Source organism: Bufo bufo, chromosome 3 (assembly GCF_905171765.1).
Source record: "Bufo bufo chromosome 3, aBufBuf1.1, whole genome shotgun sequence".
In the NCBI taxonomy this organism is placed as follows: Eukaryota; Metazoa; Chordata; class Amphibia; order Anura; family Bufonidae; genus Bufo; species Bufo bufo.
Window position 1 is genome coordinate 39,049,196 of NC_053391.1, and position 22,981 is coordinate 39,072,176.

The 22,981-nt window shown below is 45.3% G+C and overlaps 1 protein-coding gene across 4 annotated transcripts in view; it reads left to right on the top strand.

The window, feature by feature from the left end:
- The window catches only part of HLCS (holocarboxylase synthetase), a 185,385-nt gene that overhangs the window by 17,880 nt on the left and 144,524 nt on the right, over nt 1-22,981 (top strand). For all 4 annotated transcript variants that reach the window (XM_040423107.1, XM_040423106.1, XM_040423109.1 and 1 more), the window contains exons 4-6: nt 3,927-4,089; nt 11,106-12,013; nt 13,118-13,300. In XM_040423107.1, coding sequence (XP_040279041.1) covers nt 3,927-4,089; nt 11,106-12,013; nt 13,118-13,300 — 1,254 coding nt within the window. The remainder of the gene's footprint in view (nt 1-3,926; nt 4,090-11,105; nt 12,014-13,117; nt 13,301-22,981) is intronic.

Genomic DNA, 22,981 nt, shown 5'->3' on the forward strand with positions numbered 1-22,981 from the left:
CATTACTTATCCTGTACTGATCCTGAGTCACATCCTGTATTATACTCCAGAGCTGCACTCACTATTCTGCTGGCGCAGTCACTGTGTACATACATTACTTATCCTGTACTGATCCTGAGTTACATCCTGTATTATACTCCAGAGCTGCACTCACTATTCTGCTGGTGCAGTCACTGTGTACATACATTACATTACTTATCCTGTACTGATCCTGAGTCACATCCTGTATTATACTCCAGAGCTGCACTCAGTATTCTGCTGGTGCAGTCACTGTGTACATACATTACATTACTCATCCTGTACTGATCCTGAGTTACATCCTGTATTATGCTCCAGAGCTGCACTCTATTCTGCTGGTGCAGTCACTGTGTACATACATTACTTCTTCTGTACTGATCCTGAGTTACATCCTGTATGATACTGCAGAGCTGCACTCACTATTATACTCCAGAGCTGCACTCACATACATTACATTACTTTACTTGGCCTGATCTTGAGTTAGAGTCTGTATTATACTCTAGCACTGCATTCACAATTCCTCCGACTTCAGAGCTGAATTCCCTTTGTAGTCCTTACTGTCCATGGCTTGCTCTGTTGATTTGCATTAAGCCCTCCTGATGCAGTCAGTTAATTTTTGTTTTGTTTTTGTTTTTTACTCCCTGCCTTCCCGTAGCCATAACCTTTTTATTTTTCATTTCATGTAGTCATATGAGGACTTGTCTTTTGCCACCATTTAATATTGCATACAATGCAGTGGGAAGCTGAAAATATTCCTAATCGGGATGGAATTGGTAAAAAAAATAAAAAATAAAAATGCAATTTGTGGCGATACCAATGTCTTGAGCATATGACCATTAGATGACTTATTCCATTGGTATGGTCTGTCTCCATTGTGTCCTTATGGTACAAAGCAGCCGCTGTGTGTGATGATCCGTCCCGCCCGGGGAAGCCTTCTCAGGACACAATGGTCTTTGAATGGAGCCTCTTGTTTGGGGCAAGGCTGGCTTCCTCCACTTTGATGCTCATGTCTCAGGAAGGTCTGGTCCTTGTTTACCTTCTAGCCTGAGTGCACGGGAAGCGTCTCTTGTACCTGGGCTGCCATGCGACATAACAGGGCTTTGATCAGGTTACCCAGTCCTTGTTTTGGTTGTTCTACATCTCATGTCCTGACCTTATTGGTTATGGAGGATGCAATTAGTTGCAGAACGGGAACTTGATCAGGAGAATATGATTTCAGGCTGAGAAGCTCTCACGTTACCTTCACGCATACAGTGATTCCTGAGATACATGATACCGCCCTTAGCTAGGACTTCCAACACCTGGGTGCCGGACTCAGTTTGGTGCCCCTGCTTGTATCTGAATACCCCTGCCAGTATGGTTTCTGGCACCCAGCACGTAGCACAATTGCCCATCCACCACCCTCTAGCTACACCCATCCTACTGCCTGCATTGCCGTTTACTCTCAGTTGATACTTAGAAGGGTACCGTTAAAAGGGAAATATTCTACATTTTTCAAACCAGCACCTGGATCTGAATACTTTTGTAATTGCATGTAATAAAACATTTAGAAAAGCCACTGAGTTATTCAATAAAATGTATCTGTATAGCGCCACCTGCTGTTTGTTCTTTTCGTTTTTTTGTTTTTTTTCTGTCCATCTCGCTGAGGTGGTCGCACGCGCTCAGTTTAAATCGTCAACTGTCACAAGCCTTATCTTCTGTTAGAAGCTGTGGCAGGTACAGGGAAAGACCTACAGCAGAAAGGACACCCCCCCTGAGCTGCCAGTCTGAAATAAATGTAGCAGAACAATAGCAGCAATTAATGAGGAGATCTCTGGATCCATGTGAGGTACAGGGCTGGTTCTAGCTTTATTAGACAGAGATTGTTGTGTACTATATACAGTTTTCTTTTTTAACCTCAATCATGGCATATCCCCTTTAACCACCTCACTCAGCTCGTGCAGAAGTGGAATGGCGGCTTTAGCTGCTGATATCTGAACATATTGCTGTCATTCTGCTATTGTATGAAAGCTTGGAAGGCCCATATCTGTAGCTGGTACCAAACCAGAGATATGAGCAGTTAAAGCTGCCCCCTCCGTCAGTCTGGAGGAGAAGGAGGGAGCAGCTGCAGGAGGAGAGAAAAAAACGGTTAAAATATATAGAAATGTGGTATTATAATCACTGTATGGACCCACATAAAAAAATCTACACAATCATGTAAAATGCTGTTTTTTTTTATCTTTCCCCCTAAAAATAAAATAATAAAAGTTATTTAATACACTATATTTACCCCAAAATGGTTAAAAAAAAAAAAAACTACAACTAATCGCACAAAATAAAAAAATATAGAAGGAAAAATGTAAAAGTTATCACTGCTGGAACACAAAGGGAGAAAATATTACTGGTCCTTAAGGCTAAAATTAATAATGTCACTAAGGGGTTAAAAATGCAATAGTGTCCCCCGAGTTGTGCGCCAACAAGATTTACTACAGACACACATTAAAAAAATCTACAATAAAAAAAGTGACCTCTTTGGGAGGGTTTTTCCAATTTTAACATGCTTGTTAGGAGGTTGAAGGCGTCCTCCAGATGTACATTGGCATGGCCCCGTTTAACATTAGGGCGAAGGTTCCTTTCATTTCCGCATATGAGGTTGGTTACAATTTACTCTCTGACTGCGAGGGAATTTGTGACTATTTGTTGTCTTAAAGGGGTTGTCCACTTCTAAAAAAGCCCTGTCAATCGTTCTTACCAACTCTCCTGAAATGTCCTGGAGAGTCAAAAAAAAAAAAAGGAGCGACCTCTCAAAGTCCCGGAATAGTTGGCAAATCTGGGCCCTGCATGGAGGACGCCTTTCTTCCGAAAATCAGCCCTCCTTATGCGTGGTTATCCGTATGTGGCACAGGATGCTTAGTCATAAGACTCGGCTCTGGCCCCCAAACAGTACATCGAAGAGGCGGCACTGCAGCGTGGCCAATTATAAAGGGGTGAGGCCTGACTAAACGGGCACGTTTGCTCCCTCGGCACAGGTTCGGCTGCTCGTATAATGCATGGATGTGCTGAGTCCTAGATCTTGGCAGTTTAGTATAACCCTCAGCGTGTGGCTGTCAGAGCACGCTCTGAAGGACCGCAGGTTGCTGAACTCTGTTTTGATATGTTAGGTTGCCTAGCAACCACTAACCTCCTGCCCAGGTGACCACTATTTTAATACTTATAATAAGACAAGGGTTGGAGAACTCTGTTCTAGAAGCTTTAATACATTTGGTTGCCTAGCAACCACTAAGCTCCTACCTGGGTGACCACTTTTTTTTAATACTTCTAACTAGATAAGGGGCAAAACTATGGGAGAAAAATGTATGTTGGTTTATTTAAGCCTCCAAATAAGTGGGGAATGGCCACCAAACAACGACGTTTGAGTGGGTTTTGCAGGAACCATGCCAGTTTTGGATTGTCCTGGCAGAATTTGGACATGTCACTTCTTCATGCGGTTTCCTCATGGAAAATGTGGTGGGAGTAGTTGCAACGTGTGTGGACCCCCGGCAGAAATCTGGAGGTCAGACCCAGATTTTTGCCGCAGCAAATGTTTCCGCTGTGTGAACATATCCTAACCCTTTGATGGCTAACCTTCAGCACTCCAGCTGTGATAAAACTACGATTCCCAAGATCTACACTTGCTTGGCTGTTCTCAGAACTCCATAGAAATGAATGGAGCATGCTGGGAGTCGTAGTTTCACCCCAGTGCCGGAGGTTAGCCATCGCTGCGCCTAACCCGTGTATATGTTAGCATGTGCCATCTGTGAACACTATGGTATCTTGCATGCCAATCCTCCATAGCGCTGCACTAGTTATCATATGTGGCATGCTCTCCCTTTTCACGTTCTACTAGATGTCCTGATCTCACAAGGTTCTTCTTCCCGTTCTTCTGCTAGGTTCGGAAGCTCTCTGAATACTGTTTACCTCTGGCTCTCTACCATGGAGACTCTTCAAGGTTACTGGCGGAAGCGAGCGTAGATAACTTCAGCGAGCTGGGTATAGCATTCATGGAAGATCGCCTGCAGATGGACAATGGATCACTTCCTCAGAAGATAACCTGTAAGCTCCTGTCCTCCTAACTAGTCAGGTCTAAAGCAAATGATGATGGCAGGGGGGACCCGAGGCACCACTTACCTCAGCCCTCACGGGTTGCAAGTGAATTGGTAGCTGCTGCTTTCTTCTCACTTCATGTACTTGAACACATTAACAGGAGAACGCAGCATTTTCTGATACCAGAAGGTTTCTATTCTGGGCAGTGAATCAGATGACCCTCCTGTGTGTGCAGTACGAGCTCCGCACAGTGGTCCTCTGTCTACTAATCTTATACTACAGTTACTCAGAAATATTCCGGTCAGATGATTGTGTTTAGTATGTCCCGGGGTCTGTTTCTGAGAAAATTTCTAGGAGCGGTCACCCTGTCCAAGGAGAAGTCTACCGGGAGCCTAGACCCTCTCGGCAAGGTGGTAAGATACCTGTTTGGGTGGTTAGTTCTGTATGGGAGATAAACTTGACCCAGGAACAGCCAAAACAACCAGGATCATGCAATTTTGGGTGATATTTGCCAACCCCTTGTTCCGGTTCCTGGAATAGTCCTTGCAAAATTGAGACTGTTGGCATGTAGGTAACACCTGTGGTTTAAAGGGGTTGTCCAGGATTTTTTTTTATTTTTTTTTTATGTCTCTCATCGCTCTCCAGTGGGACCTGCAAAGAGATCTGTACCTACCTGCTCCTTGCCGCTCCATTTGGGCTCTGTGGCTGCCAGGCTATCTTCACCAGACTTCTAGGTCCCGCTGCTGCAGCACTGACATTTCCCCAAGCAGTACTCCAGTGGGAAGATATCACCACTGAGACCAATCAATGGCTTCAGCAGTGCATTTGACCGCGTCCATGCAGCAACCATGAGTCTGGTGAAGACAGCTTAGGAGCCACGGACCCCGAATGGTTGGGATGCAGGTAAGTCTAGATCTATTCACAGAAACTACCGGGGGAAGGGGGCGGGGGGCTTAAAAAAAGTCCCGGAAAACCCTTTTACAGGGAATACCCGTCTTATAAAGCCCTTTGCTATCTCAAATGTTTTTTGAAAGGACAGGTACACTGGGAAGGTGCAGCACACTAATATCTGGGAAATGGATGACCTATCAGTAGGATAATCCATCACGTTATAATCATGAGGACTGACCTCTGGGACCACCATCTATCCTGGGAATTAAGAGGACTCAGCAGTGATTCGGCATAGTGGCCCCTTCACAGTTTTTCCCTGGGCTCCTAACCACCCGCTGCGTTCCTTGCTCTAATTCTCTTTCCGGCAATTGCGGGATCACATGCCGTACATTGGGCACATGATCCTAGCCGGTTTCAACCCACAATGTGGGTTGTGCCTGGGCAATCTGGCTGCCTTGGGCTTAGACAGCTTACAGCGCCCGAGGCTACTGGACTGCGCAGACGCAACACCCCTACACGTGCCCAATGTACGGAATGTGATCCCGGAATCTCAAGCAAAGGAATTACACCGGGGAGTGCAGCGCTCGCCCAGTTATGGAGTATACACATCATCATGATCACTTCTTGTAATTCCTGGGCACTGTGGGCATATTGAGATAAATAAAAAAAAGGATCACCCCTTTAAAGGGGGTTTCCGGTATTTAGATGCCGATGGCCTATTCTCAGGATAAGTCACCAATATCAGATTGGTGGGGGTCCAACACCCGGCATCCGCACTGATGTTTTGAAAGGCCTTTGGTGCCAGAAACTATGCAGTGGATGAAGCTGGAAGCAGAAGGTGCCGTCCACTGTGTTTCGGCCGTGCCAAGTTACCATCCACATAAATGGAAGCTGAGAGGTAGTACCCCAAGACACCTACTACATAATGGATGGAGGCTCCTGCTTCTAGCTCCAGTGCCAGAGACTGCCGAAAACAGCTGATCAGTGGGGGTGTCGGGTGTCAGACCCCCACCGATCAGACATTTATGACCAATCCTGAGGTAGGCAATGGCATCTAAGTAATGGAAAGCCCCTTTAAATGACTGGAGCATCAATGTCTCGTAGTGTGTCTGCACACCTCCACCTAAAAGACAATAAAAAAAATCCTAAAGGGATTATTACCCTTAATGGAGATCTGTTGATTCAGTGTATGGAGCTGAAATCTCTACAGAACTGTCTGTGCCCTAGAAAAAATCCTGAATACGTGTATTAAATATGTGAAACGGAGCCTAGGGATCGGCCGGAAGGCAAAAGCGGTTGGGAACCAGAGGACGCTGTGTTGTGTTTTTATGGTCCGCCGTCTTATTAGGGCTTTATCTTGTGAGGGTGACCATCAAGTGGAATCAAGGGATAGGTGGGGACGCGAATCCCAGAAGGAAGTGAGACTCAGATTTCTACACGTTTTCATAAGCATTAATGTCATTTACTTTTAAGAAATCATCTAAACCCTTTTTAAAATAACCCTATTTCCTATTGTGACCACGTCCTGAGGGGTCTATTCCACAGATTCACAGTTCTTACAGTAAAAAAGCTTTGACGCTTCTGGAGACAGAACTTTTTCTTCTCCAGTCGGAGGCAGCGCCCCCTTGTCTTTTGAGGGCATTTTACATGGAACAGTTTTTCACCATATTTTTTGTATGGCCCATTTATATACTTGTACAGTCTAATCATGTCCCCCCTTAGACGTCTCTTCTCAAGACTAAATAAATTAAATTATTTTAATCTTTCTTCATAACTAAGACCCTCCGTGCCCCTTATCATTTTAGTCGCTCTCCTCTGTACTTTTTCCAGTTGCAGAGCATCCTTTCTATGGACTGGTGCCCAGAACTAAACTGCATATTCCAGATGAGGCCGCACCAACGCTTTGTAAAGTGGTAATAATACATCCCTGCCCCGCGAGTCCATGCCTCGTATAATACATGACAATATCCTGGTGGCCTTAGAAGCAGCTGATTGACATTGTGTGCTGTCATTTAATCTACCATTCACTCTCCCAGTGCTACATCACCTAGGACATATGAGGCACAGAGATTATTACTACCAAGATGCAGAACTTTACATTTATCCACATTGAACCTCATTTGCCAAGTCGATGCCCAATCACTCAGAGTGTTCAAGTCAGTTTGTAGTTTGTGGACATCTTCCATAGACTGTACAGTACTACATAGCTTAGTGTCATCTGCAAAAATAGAAATGGTGCTATTAATCTCGTCCTCGATATCATTAATAAATAAATTAAATAATAGAGGGCCCAGCACTGAACCTTGGGGTCACCACTTATAACCCGGGACCATTCTGAATAGGAATCATTGACCACAACTCTCTGGACACAGTCCTTCAGCCAGTTTTCAATCCAGTTACAAACTATACTTTCCAAGCCTATAGACCTTACTTTACTTATTAAGCGTCTCAAAAGCCTTTGCAAAATCCAGAAACACTACATCCACAGCCGCCCCTCTGTCCGGGCTACTACTCACCTCACTACATCCACAGCCGCCCCTCTGTCCAGGCTACTACTCACCTCACTACATCTACAGCCGCACCTCTGTCCAGGCTACTACTCACCTCACTACATCCACAGCCGCCCCTCTGTCCAGGCTACTACTCATCTCCTCATAAAGACAAATCAGGTTAGTCTGTCAACTTCTGTCCTTGGTAAACCCATGCTGGTTATCACTTATAATATTATTTACAGTCACATACTCCTGTATATAGTCCCTTTAAGAGTCCTTCAAACATTTTCCCCACAACAGAAGTTAATCTAACTGGTCTATAATTACCTGTGGAGGACCTTGATCCTGATATCCTCATGCAGATTGCAGTAATTGTGCAGCAGCTGGTAATCAAACAACATATAGCAAAAAGCCCTGGACGGGTAAACATCTCAGTACTGCCACATGCGGACCACGAAGACCATTGCTCGGGATGTTGAGGTTGGAGAGAGCAGGGAAGTAACCATGCACAACGGTGAGAGATTTTATCACTGTTCCACCATGCCGACTCTAAGGAGGCCATACACATTAGATAGAAATTGCTTGATGGGTGGACAGCAGTTGACCATTTCACAGACAAGGCTGTACGCGCTTCGCTCCATATTGGCCATACACTTTCGATTAAACCAGGTGATGGACAAGCAAACCTTCTAGGAACTTTCTTTCCATGGAAGTTTTTTTGACCGACCACTGGATGAAAATTTCAAACACTGACTCCTTTTCAGACGATGACGATCGTAAAATGATCGTTCGGTAAATTTCACTCTATAAGAGTGATGATTTTGGTTGAAATTGCCCATTTTCTCATCAATTTTAGGCTAAGGCTACTTTCACATTAACGTTTTCCTATGACGGATCTCGATAGCGGAAGAAAATGCTTCAGTTTTGTCCCCATTCATTGTAAATGGGGACAAAACTGAACTGAACGAAACGGAATGCACCAAAATGCATTCCGTTCCGTTTGATTGCTCTCCCTTGCAGCGTTTTTCTGTCCGCGATGGGGTGCGGAGCAAGTCGGATCCGTCCTGGCACACAATGTAAGTCAATGGGGACGGATCCGTTTTCTCTGACACAATAGAAATCGGATCCGTCCCCTATTGACTTACAGTGGTGTTCATGACGGATCTGTCATGGCTATAGAAGACATAATACAACCGGATCCGTTCATGACGGATGCATGCGGTTGTATTATGGTAAATGGAAGCGTTTTTGCAGATCCATGACGGATCCGCAAAAAAACGCTAATGTGAAATAGCCTAATGTGTCTGAGATGCCACCAACCGTAATCCACTGTGGAACTCCGAGTCCTGTACTTATTGATTGACTGTTTTCTTCATGGTAGATAAGGGTTCTTTCACACCTGCGTCCTGCTCTCCGTCAGAGCTCTCTGCATCCGGTATTGGCGTATGTTAACGCATTAACTGCCAGCCCTGTGGACTATAATGGGATCCAGAGGAGATCCAAACACTACAAATAACAAACTCCACCTGCCAGAGACCTGTAAAAGTAGAATCTAGCATAAGGAACTTTTTTTTTTCTTTCTGCTTTTACTTGCTCAGTAGCCTCTTCTGTCGTTTTTTCCCCCCGATTCAGTGTAGCGGCCTTTTCACAATCCTTACCTGCATGGCTGGTGGTCACAAGCGCAGCTGTGCAGGGAAAAAATAGTAAAGGGACTGCAATGCTAAATCGGCATTGTGTCCCAATCAGGATAGATTGTGGTCCTAGAGGTCAGTCCTCATGATTATAAAGTGATGGGATATCCTACTGATAGGTCGTCCATTTCCTATATATTCCTGTACTGCGCTTTCAAAAAACATTTGAGAAGTCATAGTGAAAGGTCAAAGCCTTTGGTGGGGGTCCGAGTGTTAGGACCCCCACCGATGGCTAGAATGAGGAGAAAGTACTGGCACAGAGCGCTGTTTCTGCTCACTGCTGAAGACTCCATCAATAGCTAAGAGGCTGTGCTCTGTGTGAAAACCTCTAACTCATCGGTTTTAGCAATCGGAGAGGGTCTCGGCACTCTGACCCCCACCGATATGTCACTATGACATATTCAAAGTTTTTTGAAAGTACAGGAATACTTTAAGATACAAGTTTAAGGGACAGACTTGTTCTAAAACCCAGTTGGTGGAAGGTGTCCCAGTTCGACGCTGGGTAAACTGGTTGTGATTCGCCCGTAAGACTTCAGTAAAGGAGCAGAAAAGGACGTTCCCTTGTGTGATGCCCCACAGGGCATAGAAAACGAAAGCAGCAGCCCTGCTCACCATAGGGAGTTGTGCAGTCCCGGGAACTACTCAGTGGATTGCAGTAGAAGTGGTGTTCCCGCTCCCTCTCGATGAGTGATCTCAGGTGAGGTCCCAATACAATAGCGAAATAAGACAGGCAAGGGTTAAAACCATGGCTAAAGACACGATACATGGTACGCTACTACTGTAAACAATCAAATGGGGCTTTATTGAAAAAAAATATGTTACAAAGGTCTTTCCCTTTTTGAGCACATGACCCTGGTCCCGAAACGCATCGTACTTTACAAAATAAACCCCCATTTTATTGCATATAGTAGTAGCGCCCCGTGTATCCTGTTTTCAGACATCACCCTAACCTGTCTGATTCCGCTTTAGTTCAATGATAGCCTCCATCTACTTTACTTCATGTGAATGGCTGAATGTGGTATAGAAACATACTTCTAATATCTATATTAAAGGTTAAAGTTGTATTCCTGACTTCACAAAACTGATGGCTTATCCTTAGGTGGGGGTGGTCCGATCTGAGAGATTTATGGCATATCGATAGGATATGCCATATATGTCTGATAGGTGCGGGTCTCGCCTCTGTGACCTGCTCTTATCTCAAGAACAGAACCCCACCATGGATGGAGAGAAAACCGTGTATGCACAGCGTCCTCTCCATTCACTGCTATTGGAATCCGGAAATTGCCGAGCTAGTGCTGGGCATGCTTGACCAGTGGAACAGCGGAGGGCGTGCTCGACCAGTGCTCTTTTCAAACTGGAGACACAGGTCCCTCATTCTCTTGATTGGTGGGAGTCCCAGCGGTCAGACCCCCACTGATCTAACTGCCCATAGGGTATAACTTGTTCTTACTGGAATACCCCTCTAAGTAAGAGGTGGTGTTAGGAAGAGAAAAATGCAGAAGATGTCTAGCAAGAGCCACCTGAAATATCATACAGCTTGAGCCAGTGTGATACATTTTAGCACAACTGACTGCCTGAAGAGAGGCAGGGACTACACGGCGCCTGTGGTCACAACACATGTAGCAGAGGCAAAGATCGCAATGTATCACTGTCTGCATTGTAACTAGTGAAAGTGAATGGGGTTGCATTGCAACCAGCAAGTTGGTGCGACCCGAAAGTTACAGGATTTTTTGCAACCGCTAGGTTGCGAACAATTAAGGTTCGCGGTGCGACCCCCTTCACTTTCACTACTTGCAATGCAGGCCATGCTATACTACAGTCTTTGCCTGTGTGACATGTGTCGCTGTCTAGCCTCTGCCTTAGCATTGCCAATGTTTTACGGTACTTTTGTGCCATAACTGTGCCTTTTTATGTGTTGTCATATTACGTACTTTTTGTTACTGTGTTACAGCTGTGCACTTAAGAGAGTCCTTGGCCAATAAAAGTGAAGCGTTACAAGAAGACGGCTTAGTTGAGACAACATCCACGAAGGAACCAAACGTTTCCAGTTCTGAGAAGAACCCTAAAGAGGATATGGGGGCAGCCGAGAGTGCCGAGATGATTTGTAGCCAGAAAAGTGATGGAAATTCTGATGCGAGTGGTGGAACTGATCCTGAACAGAAGGATGAAGCTGTTGGAGAGCATCTTCATCTCCACCTATCTAGCTGCCACGAGTGCCTCGAGTTGGAGAGCTGTACCATCGAGTCGGTAAAGTTTGCGTCTGCTGAAAACATTCCAGAGCTCCCAGATGATTCCTTCAGCTTCGAGGACAATTCTGATTGTCTTGGAGAGGCATCAGCCCTTAATAGAAGCGGCAAGCCACCAAACGTTCTCATATATGGTGGCACTTCATCCCAAGACCGTCTGCAGCAAGTCAAAGATGTTCTTCTCCAGTGCTTTGATTCATGTCGATATGTGGTCTACCCTCTCCGGGAGGAGCAAGCCCTCAAGGATCCATGGATGGATAACTGCTTGTTATTGGTGGTGGTGGCCGAGGAGCCAATACCATCCCAGGTTCAAAACCAGTTCATTTCCTACATGGAAAATGGTGGGAAGATTCTGGGTCTCTCCTCCTCATTTACATTTGGTAACTTGGGTTTACAAACGAGGCCTCAACTAAAGGACTGCGTTCAAGCTTTTGTTTTTGATGGACCCAATGGCAACCTAATTAATTTCAATGGGCTCGCCAGTGGCTATGTGTATGAGATGCCCAGAGATGATCAAGTGGATGGGTGGATCTACATAGACGGTGACAATCGAGATTTGATAATGGTCCACCAGACCTATGGAGACTGTGGCGGAGAAGCTGTTCTTTGTCAGGTATGTTTTCCTGCTCAGTCCCATTTTAAATGTACTTAACTTTTTAAAGTTTTTTTTCATCCTTCACCCGATACTGATGACCTATCCTCTGGTCTGACTTCAGCCGCCTCGACCGATCAGATGATCCGTGAACTGATCTAATACTGAGCACCAATGTCTTGGATATTAAAGGGGACCCCTATACAGGTCATGGCACTGAGTTCTGATGTCATGGATATTAAAGGGGATACCGTACAGGACACTACAAAGAGCACCGATGTCGTGGATGTGTCAAGTGAATGGCCTTCAGTATGCCACCAGCACTGGAAAAAACAGTGGACAGAGCCAGAATCGGAAGGCTTCATCCAATGCTGGTGGCATTTTGGCTGTTCCGACGTACTGCAGCTGAACTCCCATTCAGTGCACACATCTATGACATTGGTGCTCTGTGTGCTGTCCTGTATAGGGGTCCACTTTAATATCCATGACATCAGACCTCTGTGCTCTTCCCTATAGGGGTTATGCCATGATTGATGTAAAAAGTGATCCTCAGACATCATATAGTAAATGAAAATCTCCTTCTAACAAAGCTAGAACCAGCCCTGTACCTCACATGGATCCAGAGATCTCCCCATTCATTGCTGGCAGCTCAGTGGGTGTGTCCTTTCTGCTGCAGCTCTCCCCCTATCACAGCTCAGCACAGCCGATGCCCAGGGGGCTGCCTGGGCCCTCCGCATGACCGGCCAGTGAAAGTGTTTGAGGATGTATTTTGTGCTGCTGGCAGTATTTTGTGATGGACTGCGGTATTTGGCTATGTTGGGATGGTATAATGTGCCACAATACGGTATTGCTGGCCCTGTCTTCCATCAGTTTGGACCCAACTACAAAACGGGGCCACTTTTAGTATTTTTTCCGGAACCACTTTAAGTTCCCAGTCCGCCCCTGGGATTCGTACTCGTGCTTCAGATGATACTGGACAGTGCGCTGCTGCACAATCATGGTTTCCCCAAAAGTTGAAGTCCCCTTTAAATGGCTGCCTCTATCTCTGAGGATTTCAATGTGTTTCTTCTTTTTTTCTTTTTTTTGTGTTAACCCTTTAATCTGTCCTTTGTATTCTGACCACAGGTGAGACTGGAGATCGCTCCGCAGTGTCAGACGGATTATAATAAGGAGACTTTTGACTCTCTCAAGCTGGGCAACCCCCAGAGGCACGAGGTGCTGACTGAGGTCCTCACCAGTCTCGGCCTGAATTGTGGAAGCAGCTCTGTACCCTCTCTGACACCTGTCTACCTGCTGACTGCCCGACAGGTAAGTGTCCGTCGGTGAACCTCTGAGAGGCTTGAAAAGCCTTTCCCCTTAGGCTGGGTTCACACGGGCGTTGCGGGAAAATGTGCGGGTGCGTTGCGGGAACACCTGCGATTTTTCTGCGCGAGTGCAAAACATTGTAATGCGTTTTGCACTCGCGTACGAAAAATCGCGCATGTTCGGTACCCAAACCCGAACTTCTTCACAGAAGTTCGGGCTTGGGATCGGTGTTCTGTAGATTGTATTATTTCCCCTTATAACATAGTTATAAGGGAAAATAATAGCATTCTGAATACAGAATTCATAGTAAACTAGCGCTGGAGGGGTTAAAATAAAATAAAATAATAATTTAACTCTCCTTAGTCCACTTGATCGCGTAGCCCGGCATCTCCTTCTGTCTCCTTTGCTGAACAGGACCTGTGGTTAGCATTCATTATAGGTCAACGACCTTTGGTGACGTCACTCCGGTCATCACATGATCTTTTACCATGGTGAAAGATCATGTGATGGATCATGTGATGACCGGAGTGACGTCACCAAAGGTCCTTTACCTGTAATTAATGCTCACCACAGGTCCTGTTCAGCAAAGGAGACAGAAGGAGATGCCGGGCTACGCGATCAAGTGGACTAAGGCTACTTTCACACTTGCATTAGGAGCGGATCCGTCTGGTGTCTGCACAGACGGATCAGCTCCTATAATGCAAACGCTTGCATCCGTTCAGAATGGATCCGTTTGCATAACCATGAACAAAAAAATAAAAATAAAATATATATATTTTTTTTTTGTTCATGATAATGCAAACGGATCCGTTTTGACTTTACATTGAAAGTCAATGGGGGACGGATCCGTTTGAAAATTGAGCCATATTGTGTCATCTTCAAGCGGATCCGTCCCCATTGACTTACATTGTAATTCTGGACAGATCCGTTTGCCTCCGCACGGCCAGGCGGACACCCGAACGCTGCAAGCTGCGTTCAGGTGTCCGCCTGCTGAGCTGAACGCCGCCAGACTGATGCATTCTGAGCGGATCCGCATCCACTCAGAATGCATTAGGGCTGGACGGATGCGTTCGGGGCCGCTTGTGAGAGCCTTCAAACGGAACTCACAAGCAGAGCCCCGAACGCAGGTGTGAAAGTAGCCTAAGGTGAGTTAAATTATTATTATTTTTTTTTTAACCCCTCCAGCGCTAGTTTACTATGCATTCTGTATTCAGAATGCTAATATTTTCCCTTATAACCATGTTATAAGGGAAAATAATAATGATCGGGTCTCATAGCAACCGTGCGTGAAAATCGCACCGCATCCGCACTTGCTTGCGGATGCTTGCGATTTTCACGCAACCCCATTCACTTCTATGGGGCCTGCGTTGCGTGAAAAACGCAGAATATAGAGCATGCTGCGATTTTCACGCAACGCACAAGTGATGCGTGAAAATCACCGCTCATCTGAACAGCCCCATAGAAATGAATGGGTCGGGATTCAGTGCGGGTGCAATACGTTCACCTACCGCATTGCACCCGCGCGGAAATCTCGCCCGTGTGAACGCAGCCTAAAAGTCACCTTTTCTGCGGAGCCATTTATGTATATTCTGTTTCTGAACTCTATCTGCTCTGGAAAATTTGGTGGGGGCGCTATAGGGGGGCATGGCAGTTGTCACTGGCAGGTCGGCTCAAGCGTGCTTTGATACGTCCCCCTATTCCCATATCGCATGAAGGTGCTCTGATGGTTGATTGTCTGTTTATGGGCGACCCGGATCCTTGTTCAGTGGCCAGCTGTAGGATAAGACCATACACAGTGGCCGTGGTTTGGCCAAAGCGTGGTTGCACCGCCATGCGTTTTTACAGCAAAATCGTCGCGGTTTACATTGCCCGATTGTGTCTGTGCAATTTTTGCAGGTAAATAAGCGTGAACATAAACTAGCACTGCAAAACTTGCTGTAAGAACACATCCCAGCCTGTTTTTCGGAGGGGCGTGGACACAATCTGTGGTCGTACTCTATAATGTTTGGGAGGTAGAAGGTTAATTTAGAGCCAAATATTAAGGGGTTATGGGGAACATTTTTAGACGTCGGTCTTAATAAAGCCCTATATGTGACGGTGCATCCGCCGAAGTTATGTAGAGGCCGGGACCTCAGGGCTCGTGCACACGACCGTATGTATTTTGCGGTCCGCAAAAAATACGGATGACGTCTGTGTGCATTCCATATGTTGTGGAACAGAACAGCTGGCCGTTAATAGAACAGTCCTATCCTTGTCCGTAATGCGGACAATAATAGGATATGTTTTATTTTTTTGCAGAACGGACATACGGAAACGGAATGCACACCGAGTACCTTCCGTTTTTTTGCAGACCCATTGAAATGAATAGTTCCGCATACGTTCCGCATAACGGAATGGACAGCTTCCGAGCTGTCTTACATTTAGACCAGGTGTAGAAAATGGTTAATGAGACGGGCCTGCCGGCCAGTCCCCTTCTCCGCCCATGCTACGCCCACTTTTTTAGACCTGGCATGAGCGAGGAGAAGTCGTAGATTGCGGCACAAAGGCTGATAGCTGTAGGCTGTCCGGGTATGCTGGGAGTTGCAGTTTTGCAACAGCTGGAGGGCCGCAGGTTGGGCATCCCTACCCTAGTGCGTGCTGGGCAGGAAGGTTGATGAGGCGACTGCATGACGCTGTGCACTAGTCTTATTCTAATTAAAGGGGCAGTCCCATCTTGGACAATTGGCGGCATATCGCTAGGTTGTAGCATATAGCCTATAGCCGCTCAGAGCTCCCATAGACCTGAATGGAGGGCAGCTGCGCATGCACGGGGCAGGTCTCAGAGGCACCAATCCCTTTAATAGTACATGGTTCTCCCCAGGTTGCCTTGCCAAGTATTCAATCCAGTGTGTACTGGCGTCTTTCCTCCCCTGATGTCACATTGGGCAGTGCATCATAACTGGAGGTACACTTTAAGGGTACGACCAGGCGGTACAGTCCGGTCGTGTCAGTGTTCAGTGCGTCTGTGATGTTAATGGGTGAACGGCATTGATGTTGGTGCGCGGCCATTAACAATACAGTGCAGTCTTCATGAGTTAGTCAGCCGTGTGGTACTTGAGCGCAGCACGGCCGTGTCACCACCGTGACGTGACTGCGCCATGTGTTCGCACCCTAGAAGGAGCAGCAGTGCCACGTGCTCGACCATTGCTCCATTCACATGGGGGGACGATGCAGCAGCTTTGTCCTTGCGATTGATGGGGGTCTAGCGGTTGGATCGGCGCACTCACTCCCTGCAATGGGGATACGTTTAAGGCTAGGGCTACACGGCGACATTTGTCACGCAACATATTTTATAATGCTAGTCTAAGGTGTTGCACTGCCACATGCTGCGACACGACATTCAAGATGGATTTTTGTGCGACTGTCACTTTGCGGTTGCAGCATGTCGCAGTGCGACACCTAGACATTATAATACGTGCAGCACTACATTGGTGCAACCTGAATGTCGTGCCCCACATGTTGCGGTGTAGTTGTGACCTTTATCTCACGCGACATGACACCGTGTAGCCCAAGCCTGAATCCTGACACAACGAAGCTGCTCCTATTGGGCACAAGCCTGCCATCTAGTGGTTGGTTACTGCACTTCTTATCTGGTAGGTAGTAGTTTATTGTTTGGATGCAGTGCAGGCAACAAACTCATTTGGCTGGAAATCAAAATGATTAATATTTCAACCTTTGTACCTTTTGTAACAGTGAGTCCTGGGTCCGAATGGGACCAAGACTTGTTCTCCCAGTATTTGTCAGGGTTTTCTCTCCAAAGAAACTGGTCCCAGAGTGCGTCTGAGAAAGGGACATTAGATTGTGACTATATTGGGGCTCTGTAATGAGCGTTTGTAGTAACGTCATTAGCGATCATCTGACAGTCTAATACTGACACTGTTTTCCTGATGAATGAGCAATCCAAATCTTTTGACAGGTTAAAAAAAATCATCATTTGCAGGCGGCAGATCGTGGAGTCTAATCACAATCTGCTGCCGGCAACCAGTGATCTAGTAAAGGGAAGGTATAACGATCGCTCCTCCCTGTACTGAGGAGGAGATTACTGCATGTAATAGCAGCAGTCTCCTCCGCTAGCGAGCAGACAATTGCCGGGAAGGAACACTTCTTTCCCAGCAATGGCCTGTTTAGGCTACTTTCACACTTGCGTTGTGGCTTTCCGTTTGTTAGATCCGTTCAGGGCTCTCACAAACGGTCCAAAACGGATCAGTTTTGCCCTAATGCATTCTGAATGGAAAAGGATCCGCTCAGAATGCATCAGTTTGCCTCCGATCAGTCACCATTCCGCTCTGGAGGCTGCCTGCAGCGTTCTGCTGTCCGCCTGACGAAGCGGAGCCAAACGGATCCGTCCTGGCACACAGTGTAAGTCAATGGGGACGGATCCGTTTTCTCTGTCACAATAGAAAACTGATCCGTCCCCTATTGACTTTCAATGGTGTTCAAGACGGATCATGGCTATAGAAGACATAATACAACCGGATCCGTTCATGACCGATGCATGCGGTTGTATTATTGTAACGGAAGCGTTTTTGCAGATCCATGACGGATCCGCAAATAACACTAGTGTGAAAGTAGCCTTTATTGGGCTGTCTAATACAGCCTTAAGGGCGCCTTCACACGCGGAAGATTTTGTTGCAGAAAATTTCTGGCGCTGAAAACTGGTTCCATTCAACTGAACGTGGGGCAATTTGCGGTCCCCAATGCACAGAACGGGAGCGCACGTGTGCGTGAGCCCTCATATCCTCGTGTCCTGAGGATAAGCCATCAGTATCAAAATGTCGGAAAACCCCCGTTAGTATCTGCAGCACTTGTCAAGTTGCGTGTGGCTATTGCTGCGGGAGACGTCCGCAGGGTGTGGATGAGATTTATGGAATCTCATCGACTTTGCCGTTTCTGTAAACGCGGTGAATTTTTCGCCCACCGTTCCGCGGCAGGTTTACTCTCGCTACAATAGGACGGAGATCATATCTGCCTCAAACACCGCGGGACGGAGCCAGACGGACTTCATTATAAGTCAGTGCGTCGGGGGCGCCATCGGCGTTATGTCATGTATCGAATTCGGCTGTTTCTAATTTTTAAGTATAATGCCCCCTTAACGGGGAACAAAAAACGGAAATGACAACGCAGATGTGAAACCAAACTCGGTGCTGGAGATTCATTATGAGGAGAATGTTTATAATCCGTTTGGCAGAAGTCTACGTTGCCGTAATTTGTGCGAAATTTATCAAATGTCGCACAATGCTTGATAAGTTTGGAGCCTCTTTAAATCTACCACCTCTGTTCTGTGGTGTTCCTCCCGTTCACTGCAGTAGGATTGCCACAGTTGATAAATCTGGACGACAGGCTTAGCACGGCCACTTTTTCAAAACTGGAGTGAGTGGTGTAAAAAAATGAAAAATTAGCTAATTTCTTGCTCCCCCCCAAGTTTAAAAGCCAGTCTGTATGTAAGCCGCTTTATGGTCGGATCTAGATATGCACAAATTCCACGGGAATATATTGGCTTCTGTGTAATCTTGTCATTAATTAATAAATTAAATCGGTAGCGAAAAATAAAAAATTCTCAGGCTTAGTTTTAATTCTTAATTGCAATTTTGTCACTGTCCACAGGGTGTCACTGTTGATGCGCAGTTAGATTTGCAGATTCCGCTCTGTCGGTGAGATTTATTATACAGATAATTATAATGCCGTTTTTACAGACTCCTGCATATTATTCACATAAGCTAGAAAGCTCTGCACGACCAGAAGAGTGGGATTCCTACAGGTACAAGTTGCAATGGGAAAAGCCCTGCAATTCCGCCTTTGTTTTTGTGTTTCATGTTTATGGTGTTCATTGTGCACTACAAATTGCATGACGACCTTATTCTGCAGGTCGCTAAGATTAGTCATATCGTTTTTATTTTATTATTTTTTTACTACATTTTGTTAAATTTTGGGCTACATACGATGTTTTGAGCCTTTTTTTATTTAAATTTTGGGGACCAAAAAAAGAGGCAATTCTGGCATTGTACTTTTTTTTAATGGCGTTCAATATATGACATACAGTTGAAACTCGAAAAATTTGAATATCGTGCAAAGTTCATTTATTTCAGTAATGCAACTCAGGCCTCATGCACATGACCGTTGTGTGTTTTGCGGTCCGCAAATTGTGTCCGTGTGCGGTCCGCAATTTGCGGAACAGCGTGGACAGCCATTAATATAACTGCCTATTCTTGTCCTCAAAACGCGGAAAAGAATAGGACAGGTTATATTTTTTTTGCGGACCACGGAAGGGAGCAACGGATGCGGACAGCACACGGAGAGCTGTCTGCATCTTTTGTGGCCCCATTGAAGTGCATGCGTCCGCATCCGATCCGCAAAAACAACGGCCATGTTCATGTTAAAAGGTGAAACTAACATGAGACAGACTCATTACATGCAAAGCGAGATATTTCAAGCCTTTATTTGTTATAATTTGGATAATTATGGCTTATAGCTTATGAAACCTCAAAGTCACAATTTTGAGGTACCCTTTGCTCAGGGGTATGGATTAACCTCTTAAGGACACAGGGCGTACCTGTACGCCCTGTGTATTTCCGATCACTGCTGCGCGACAGGCGGTGATCGGAACAAGGTGCCTGCTCAAATCATTGAGCAGGCACCTTGGCTAAATGCGAGGTTGGGTCCCCTCCCCCCCCCCCCCCCCCCGTGTCGGCGATCGCCGCAAACCGCAGGTCAGTTCAGACCTGCGGTTTGCGGCTTTTCATGTTGCGGGTGGCGGCGGGCAGCTGTGCGATCGGGTCCCCGTGGGGCTGTAGAGAAGTATTGGAATGCATTGTAAAAGGGATTAGACCCCCAAAAGTTGAAGTCCCAAAGTGGGACAAAAAATAGAGTAAAAAAAAAATTTGAAAAAATTAAGTTTCAAGTAAAAATAAACAAAAACGTAATTTCCCCCAAAGAAAGTTTGAAAAAATTGGTAAAAAATAGGGAGACATTTTAGGTATCGCCGCGTCCGTATCGACCGGCTCTATAAACATATCACATGAGTTAACCCCTCAGATGAACATCATAAAAAATAAAAACTGTGCTCAATAAACCATTTTTTTGTCACCTTACATCACAAAAAGTACAACAGTAGGCGATCAAAAAGGCGTATGCCCACCAAAATAGTACCAATCAAACCGTCATCTCATCCCGCAAAAAATGAGACCCTACCTAAGATAAGATAATCGCCCAAAAACTGAAAAAAATATGGCTCTCAGACTATGGAGACACTAAAACATGATTTTTTATGTTTAAAAAATGAAATCATTGTGTAAAACTTACATAAATAAAAAAAATTGTATACATATTTGGTATCGCTGCGTCCGTGACAACCTGCTCTATAAAAACACCGCATGATCTAACCTGTCAGATGAATGTTGTAAATAACAAAAAAAAAAAAACGGTGCCAAAACATCTATTTCTTGTTACCTTGCCTCACAAAAAGTGTAATATAGAGCAACCAAAAATCATATGTACCCTAAACTAGTACCAACAAAACTTCCACCCTACCCCTTAGTTTCTAAAATGGGGTCACTTTTTTGTAGTTTCTACTCTAGGGGTGCATCAGGGGGGCTTCAAATGGGACATGGTGTCAAAAAAAACAGTCCAGCAAAATCTGCCTTCCAAAAACCGTATGGCATTCCTTTCCTTCTGCGCCCTGCCGTGTGCCCGTACAGTAGTTTACGACCACATATGGGGTGTTTCTGTAAACTACAGAATCGGGGCCATAAATATTGAGTTTTGTTTGGCTGTTAACCCTTGCTTTGTAACTGGAAAAAAAATTAAAATGGAAAATCTACCCAAAAAGTGAAATTTTTAAATTGTATCTCTATTTTCCATTAATTCTTGTGGAACACCTAAAGGGTTAACAACGTTTGTAAAATCACTTTTGAATACCTTGAGCGGTGTAGTTTCTAGAATGGGGTCATTTTTGGCTGGTTTCTATTATGTAAGCCTCACAAAGTTACTTCTGACCTAAACTGGTCCTTTAAAAAGTTTTTTTTTTTAAATTTCTGAGAAATTTCAAGATTTACTTCTAAACTTCTAAGCCTTGTAACGTCCCCCAAAAATAAAATGTCATTCCCAAAATGATCCAAACATGAAGTAGACATATGGGGAATGTAAAGTAATAACAATTTTTGTAGGTATTACTATGTATTATAGAAGTAGAGAAATTGAAACTTGCAAATTTTTTAATTTTTCTATTTTTTTTTAGCAAATTTGGTATTTTTTTTATAAATAAAAATGAATTTTTTTGACTTCATTTTACCAGTGTCATGAAGTACAATATGTGACGAAAAAACAATCTCAGAATGGCCTGGATAAGTCAAAACGTTTTAACGTTATCACCACTTAAAGTGACACTGGTTAGATTTGCAATAAATGGCCTGGTCCTTAAGGTGAAAATGAGCCCGGTCCCTAAGGGGTTAATTAGCTGACTAGAGTGTGACACTTTGAGCCTAGAATATTGAACCTTTTCACAATATTATAATTTTAAGCTGCATTAATGCAGCTCCTTTTAATTTGCATTAGGCTCCATTCACACGTCCGCAATTCTGATCCGCATTTTGCGTAACGGGATTGCGGACCCATTCATTTCTATGGGGCTGCACGATGTGCGGCCCGGATCCAGAAATGCGGATCCGCACTTCCGGGTCCGCATTTCCGTTCCAGAAAAAAACAGAACATGTCCTATTCTTGTCCGCAATTGTGGACAAGAATAGGCATATTCTATTAGTGCCGGCGATGTGCGGTCCGCAGAATGCGGAACACACATTTCCGGTGTCCGTGTTTTGCGGATCCATGGATTTAAAAGCAGGCAGTTTTTGCCTTCTATCTGCTGGTAGACATGTCCTCTGTGTATTAGGGTAAGTTCACAGAAGGGAAGCTTTACGTTCGGATTTTAACAAATGCGAAAAACACGCTGTGAAAAAAACAAATGTATAGAAATGAAAGTTTTTTTTTGAGATTCTGATATTGATGGCCTCTCCTCAGAATAGGCGGGGGGTCTGACTGCCGGCACCCCTGCAGATCAGCTGTTTGAAGAGGCCACAATGTTCCAGTGAGCGCCACTGCCTCTTCCTAGGTGCAGCTCCGTCCCATTCAAGCGAATGGGGCTGAGCTGCAGTTCCATGCACGGCCACTAACAATGGATGGAGCTGTGCGGGCAGGTCCTAGGTGCCAGGGCTCATGCACACGACCGTTGTTGGCAGATGCCCGTATTGCGGCCCGCAAACAGCAGGTCTGCAATATACGGTCACTGGCCTTTTGTGCACCGCATCACGGATGCAGAGCCATTCACTTGAATGGGTCCTCAATCGCAAAGGAAGGTGCAGAACGGAGGCACGGAACCCCATGGAAACACTACGAAGCGCTTCCGTGGTTTTCTGTCCGTGCCTACGCATCTCAAAAAAATAGAGCATGTTCTATTTTTATGTGGTGCGGACGGATCAAAATTTGCTCATTTCTCTCCCCCCCCCCCAAAAAAAAAAACCCCAAAAGTTTAAAAGCCAGTCCGTATGTATCCCGCTTTATGGTCGGGCCCAGATAAGCACCCACTTTGTGCTGGAATTCCACAGGAATATATTGGCTTCTGTGTAATCCTGTCATTAGTTAATAAATTCAATC